This window comes from Diadema antillarum, unplaced genomic scaffold (genome assembly GCF_040938485.1).
Source record: "Diadema antillarum isolate AM-2024a unplaced genomic scaffold, OU_Dant_1.0 seq00000338_RagTag, whole genome shotgun sequence".
NCBI classification, from domain to species: Eukaryota; Metazoa; Echinodermata; class Echinoidea; order Diadematoida; family Diadematidae; genus Diadema; species Diadema antillarum.
The window spans coordinates 404,821-411,899 of record NW_027271351.1 but is presented as its reverse complement, the minus strand read 5'-3'; the positions used below and the strand labels follow the sequence as shown (position 1 = coordinate 411,899).

General features: G+C 37.5%; 1 protein-coding gene across 1 annotated transcript; it reads left to right on the top strand.

The window, feature by feature from the left end:
• The first annotated feature begins 327 nt into the window (after nt 1–327).
• On the top strand, nt 328–5,804 carry LOC139730828 (methylsterol monooxygenase 1-like). The gene is made up of 7 exons (XM_071641701.1): nt 328–386; nt 1,005–1,082; nt 1,834–1,982; nt 3,066–3,192; nt 4,300–4,348; nt 5,098–5,253; nt 5,650–5,804. The coding sequence occupies exons 2-7, from the start codon at nt 1,059–1,061 to the stop codon at nt 5,802–5,804; spliced, it is 660 nt and encodes a 219-aa protein (XP_071497802.1). The 5' UTR covers nt 328–386; nt 1,005–1,058.
• The last annotated feature ends 1,275 nt before the right edge of the window (nt 5,805–7,079 follow it).

Sequence of the window (7,079 nt, the reverse complement as noted above, 5' to 3'; positions counted from 1 at the left end):
GTAGTTGACCCCCTCAGCGCTATGTATTGTTTGACCCTGGGGATTAGGGCATGCACGTTTACCTGTACGTAGATCGGTAATGATGAGTTACATACACACGCACAACACACACACAGGTCCATTGGTGTAGTACGTGTACCAGATGATCAACAGTCCGCTTTGCCGTATCAACTGGCCCGTAGACCTGCTGAATGTATAGCGGTTTAGTTGTTCTTATGTAATAACAGCAACAGCTATACATTCTACCTATTTTACGGACAGCTACCGCCGTCATGGAGAATTTGACAGAGAGTCATTATGGAGCGTTTGAACATTCATGGAGGTACATGACAACGCATTATACGCGATTTCAGATCTCGGTGTACATCTCGGCATGTTTTCACATCGTAAGTTAAAAATGTGGATGTGACACCATTATCAGGGAACATAAAGTTCTACTCGATTGACACAGCGATAGTGTGTCAGTTTTGTGTTCTACTTCTATGCCACCCATGTCACAGCTACTCCACTTGCAGTTGGTATTGTTTTGTCTTTGTCATATAAGTCTACTGGAGACTAGCAGTGGTCTAGCTCTTATGTCTTTCATTTCACGAGGCGATAAGGTTTATTTGCTTGATATATCTTACTCATCGTTAATGCTGATCTTGACCACAGTTTGACTATTAAATGTCTGCCTGAGCAGCTAGCAGCTGAAGATAAGCTGACTAACAGATAAGTACATGAGCGCATAGCTCTTCGCATCAGTAAAATAGATGTCCATCTGTTTATCAGTACCTCCCTCTATAGGTTGATCCCGCCATATGCACACACACCTAAACAGAAAGAAGTCTCCCTTACACTGTGTGGTGTGTGTTTCATAATGTCATTGAACTTAGCATAGCAATATTTGAAACTGGACACCTTTAAATGCCCCTACTTTAGTATTCTTCCTATATTCCATGCCTTCACCCTTTCTGACCAGAAATTCTTCTTTACAGTCTCTTTCTCTCAATGTTGTTATAAAGGTATCCTTCTTCCTGCTATGTGCACCAGCCTTCATCTTCCAGTTCATTCCATTCATGGACAGGTACAAAATACAACAGGTAAAATAATTTTGCTCCCCGCCCCCTTCCCCTTGATTTCCATCAACAAAGTGTGAATTTTTTTTTTTTTTTTTTTGTATGAAGTAGATTTGTAGTGAGCAATAACTCTGTGATTCAGATAGCCATTCAGTGCTGAAATTACTAACTTTCTTCTGACAGTTTGGATAATATATGTTCATATTTTTTTACAGAGTTGAATTATTCAGAGGTACATAATGTTGGAGCACGGCAGTCAATATGCTAATGATTGATTTAGAAGTAGGGGACTGCTTAGTAATTGGTATGGTTAGCATTTAGGTCTCATATATTTTCATGTGAAGGGTCCGAGCCACACATATCATTATAATAAAAGGAGCCCTGGCCTTTTCCTTTACCTTTGTAATATAGGGGATCTACAAATGCAAAGTTCTATTACTGTATCTAATAAGAAAATAAAAAGACATAGTATAAAGAGGAAATGCATTGAATTGTAAGCCATGATCATGTTATCGTAGTTCATAGTAAATTTCATGTATAAGTGATCTTCTTGCCAAGGTCTGAACCCCAGCATGATCGCATTACATGTATGATCTTACTTGAGCAGTTTGTTTTTCTTGTACACACTAGTTTCAATGAATAATCAATAAAATGCTCAATACATTACTAGTGTACATATATTATCATTGTAATGCAGGTTCTCCACAATGCTTGAACATCATGCAGTTTTTATCTTTTGTCTTTAAATGCAAATTTTTAAAATCCTTCATTTCAGGACAAGCCAACCACATATGGACAGCAGTGGCAGTGTTTCAAGTATGTTATGTACAACCAGTTTCTTGTCCAGACCCCTCTGATAGTGGGTAATTACTTCTACTGCCAGTACTTCAACGTATCTTTTGATTTTGATGACATACCCCAGTGGTGAGTATCAATTAGAAATGTATTCCTTTGTTTCTGAACAATTTGTCAATTCATTAAAGAGGGGTCACCAAACAGATTATATTAGTTTAGTTTGAATGTAAGCAGCAAAACTGTTATAAATTGTGTTGGGAAATGTAAGAATTTCAGATATAAACACTACGAATACTCTGAACTGTTGCATTCTTCAAGAGATCATTCTGTTTTAGTCTGTGTAATGTCTTTGCATTAATTATGTTCACTTTTATTATTTGAGTGTGATCAGGATTGTTACCCTGTCGTTCAGAAAGGCCATGGGCAGAGTAAAATCCTAATATCGCTGAAAGAAAAAAAAGATCCTCTTGTAAATGTATCATGGCAATAAAGCTGACTAACTAAGATGACTAACTAATCAGCTATTTTGCTGGGACCTTTATTTAGCTCTACATGTGTACAGATATACCCATGCTATATAGTTTCATATAGCGTCTTGAAGATGAAATGATAGAAAGAATAAGTTTGAAACCTGTGAGACTAGATTGCTCATTTCTGTGTATAAATAGACAGAGTTACGTTTTCAAAGGATTTTAATTGATATTGATATTATTATCATTGTCAGTGTTTGTCAGTAGGCTGTCACAGTCTACCAAACTTGTACCATTGTTTGCTCATGTAATCTGTTATCCTTGGCAGGAGCTTATCAAGTAGAATTCTCACTGCATCCAAATAAAGTGTCCAAAGGCTGTTCTTTGTCCTGTATAGCATTTTTGAAAATTGACATACACAAAATGTCTCCCTAACTCCCACACACCATGTGCATGCCGTGCTAGACTGGTAAGGAAACTCATAGCTATAGATTTATTTCCCCATCTATTTTGTGGTATTGTACTCAATGTCTAAAATGCAATCTAGGTCGGCTAATCCCCTTCTGTAATGCTCTTACACAATCATAATAGGTGGTTTCCATATATAATCACTTCGCAATCAAACCTCTTGATGAAACGTTGCCCTTCCAAAGTAATATAAACCACTTTGATTAATCTCAATAAGCAGGTTGGATGTTGGTGCAAATTGATAGTGTACCATGTACTTTCACCTTTTTCTCAGGTACATTCTCTTGGCCCAGTGCTTTGTTTCACTGGTTATCGAAGACACCTGGCATTATTTCGTCCACAGAGGGCTCCATCACAAAAGCATTTACCAGTATGTTCACAAGGTCCACCACAACTTTAAGGTCAGCTGATGATTACTGTTGTTATTATGTGGTCTACTACTAGTAATCTCCCGACTTGAATTTTCTCTGATATTTCTAAGGCAGATGTATGCAGGCCTACCGCATGATAAGAGAGACAAAAACTCTACTTCTATTTCACCACACACAGCTTTTATTTCAATCTCTGTGTGGATTACTGTGGATTTAATGATAATTGTTCCAACAATGCACTGCAGATAAAACTACTGGCATTGTGGCCTGTTACAATTTAAGGCGACCTTATTTTCCATGCATTTTCATATCGCAGAGGCATTTCTAGTCTTCAGTTCAAGATTATAACTTTGTTACGATTCCATCATTAGGGCTCATTATGACTCTTGCAAGTCACATCCATAAGGTCTTGCAAATACATAAGGTTATAAGATTACATGGAGGTTATGAAAAAAGAAGTGCAGTCACCTGCAAGACGTGACTCGGCATGTTGATAAAGGTTGTTGCTGTCTCAGGATTCTACTGCCACACTCACCATGTCTGTAGATAAAACAAGGCTGCACAGACTTTGGATGTACCATCCTAGTAAATATTAACCACCATGTTGACTCTGTGAGTTAGTAGTAACTGTGATTACTTGCCCGTTAGCTGGCAGGAGTATTTCAGCCACACTTAGCACATTCCCCTGAGTATTGCATGCTGTTCTATAAAAAGACATATCAACACTCAAGCATAGGTGGTTAAGGACCAGAGGGGTATAAATCCATGAAGAGATTCTTGTTATTTGTCTTTAAAAGATCTCAATTTCTTTGAGCAGATGCATAGGCCTATACTAGCTGGTACAAAACGTCTCGACTTTTTTGTACACAAGATCGATTTTATAATACAGAGCACCCCATTTGTAAGGCAATCCCATCACTTTTAATTGTTTGTGCTAGCTACCATCTATGTCCAAATATTATGTATGAAATAAGATGCATTATGTGATAAACAGAATTTAACATCTGCCTCCACTGACCTTGTTTGGCTGTCCTCAGCTTTATCTATTATATTCACATAATGAAGTGCTTCTTAATTTGTATGTTTTCGGATCATAATGAAACACTATCTTCCTCGTGTATTTTTTTCCTATCACAGGCTCCATTCGGAATGGTTGCTGAGTATACACATCCAGTAGAAACCTTGGGTAAGTTTCTAATGGGAGAAGTAGTGTATGCCACAACCACGCAGCAGCTGAGATTGTACCAGAAGTCATCCAGCAAAATCATTGTCATTCTTTGCATTTCTGACAAATTCTGGAGGAAGACGTAAATCAGAGTGAAATATATGAGTTTTGAAATAAAGCCACTAAATGCTTTTGAAACAATCTCATCTCCACAGAATATCCCACAGTGCCATGTAAAGGGGTCAGATTATGTTTCCTCTCCAAAGTTTAATGACTAATGACCTTATAATGAGATGTAGGCCAGAAGCTCTTTTTTGTCTTGTTTTTCTTTTTGCCAGTACCTGCCAATTTCCTCATATTTCAGCCATAGATTACATATTATAACAATTATTTCTAAAGGCCTTTTTGTAGTCACAGCCAAAATAAAAAAACTTGCTACCACTATGTACGGTCTGGCTGTAAACAGAATGTTTAAATTATGTAATCATCTTTTTGAGTACATTTTTTTTTTAATTCACTTAATTGTCATGTGGTCTTCAATTTCTAACATCTACTGACACACACACACACACACACACACATTCATCCATTTACACCTAAAGCATGTTACATCACAATACCTGAGCATGCACATAAACACATATACACAAAGAAATAAACATATTTTTGTTAACTTTTAAGACTCGCAATTATGAGCTATTTAAGCATCTACAGTATATTATGTCTGTATGCCTGTAGGTAAACCTGTGCTGTCTTTTGTTTCTCCGCAGGTCTTGGATTGGGCTTTGCGTGGGGAGTGCTGCTGTTTGGGAACCACCTTTTCTTTATCTGGGCCTGGATGCTCGTCCGCCTGTTGGAGGTCACTGACGTCCACTCTGGTTACACTGTCTCCCTGAATCCATTGCATCTCTTCCCGTTCTATGGAGGTTTGGAAGGGGTCCTCTTTTTTTACGTAGCTCATGATAGAAAACCATCATATTTTAGTATATTCATGGAGGTGTACGAAATGTAATATGCTTCTATGGTATACTCCAATGCACACATTATGTAATATATCTACTGTGTATGCCATATATTTGCGGTATAGTATATTGCAATACGGCATCTGTAAGACAATTTTGTAAGTACAGTATGAGGAAATGCGAAATAATATTTTATATATTTCTTAAATTTTTGTTTCATTTGTGGCAATAAAACAGGCATATGCATAAACCTAAATTTCACATTGTAGATCGTGTTATTTTGCCTTCATGTAAATTTGCAAGGTTGAATGAGAGATTTTTTTTCCTTCAAATTTTGATATTTTTTTTCTTTCTCTTCAGGAGCCAAATTCCACGACTTCCATCACAAGAATTTCCATGGCAACTATGCCCCAACCTTCACCTGGTGGGACAAGATGCTTGGGACGGAGATGAAGTACGACGAGGACTACGACACCGAGCATGACACAGTCCAGCAGATGAAGAAGACCAAGTAAACGAGTCCAAAGTTTCCACACAGCGTGACCCATATCCCCATCTCTCCTCTGTGCCATAACTTGTCTTCCTATAAATTCTTCAAAGCAGGGCCACAGATAATCGGCAGTGTTAAGACTGTTTCATCATATATCTCATTAAAAGCGAAGCATGCCAGACATCTACAAGAGGGTATTACTGACTCACTGCAGTTGTACCCCATGTCATATAGATAAAGGCGGACCCACATTTTGATGAGTGCCATGTTGTACTCCCATCACACCATCCTGACGATATGTATAGAGCTGCCAGCCAGAATATATTTGTCACTGGTGGTATGATTCTTTTTTCTTCACCCCAGAATAAGGAATCATGATTTTGAATGAAAATTGTTTTATGTAAAAAATTTGTTTGCCAAGCATTAGTTTTGCATTTAGAATATCTTTCCTTTTCTAAATGCCCACTAGTATTTCTTTTTTAATCTGTAGAAGGTTGATGTTTCTCTGGTACCAACAGAAATCCTATAGATGTTTTATTAGGACCACATATATAGATGTGTCTTTTGGATCAATTAATAGAAATCGTATAGGTGTGTCTGTGCAACTGATGAAGATGGTATAGGTGTTTCTATGGGACCAATGGAAATCCTAAATGTGTTCTCTACAGGACCAATAAAAAACCTATATATGGGTGACTATGCATGGGTTTCTAAGATGGTCATAATCTCTATGTTGGGTATTTTGACCTCAAACCATGACTAAATGAAAACAGGGTATTATATATATAAATAGTTGCCAGTATTGTTTCATCCAGTATTCCTTCACTAAACTCTGCCTGTGCTTAAAGGGACTGTTTAACCCTTTAGGAGCCAGTGCACTTAGCTTAACTTGCCAAGCTTATCTCATCAGCATTCAGTAATCATTCCAAACTTGACCTAGTTGTAAAGTTTGCAATCCTACTCAAGTGTAGCAATGTGCCTCATACCAATGGAGAGACCATTGAATTACAAATTGGATTGGGGAATTAGGTGATCATTGACAATCAGTTTCCAGATAGTTTCGCCAATCGGCTAAGAAAGAACTCGGGCCTGTTTGCCAATTGGCAAACAAAATACAGTAAATGATGGTTAGGCCTAACGATGTTTCCATTTCTGAAGATCTTAGCTACATTATTCTACATCCAGACATACTCTCTGTTATTGTGAAATTGCGAAGCTATGAAAGAAAAAATAGGGTTCAGTATTGGAATGAGCTGATTCAAAATATTAAAAATCTGTGAATGACAAGATTTACCGTACT

Coding starts and splice junctions, on each gene's coding strand:
- LOC139730828 (XM_071641701.1), top strand. CDS start 1,059: ATGGACAGGTACAAAATACAACAG. Junction 1,983..3,065: donor TTTGATGACATACCCCAGTG/GTGAGTATCAAT, acceptor CCTTTTTCTCAG/GTACATTCTCTTGGCCCAGT. Junction 5,254..5,649: donor TCTCTTCCCGTTCTATGGAG/GTTTGGAAGGGG, acceptor CTTTCTCTTCAG/GAGCCAAATTCCACGACTTC.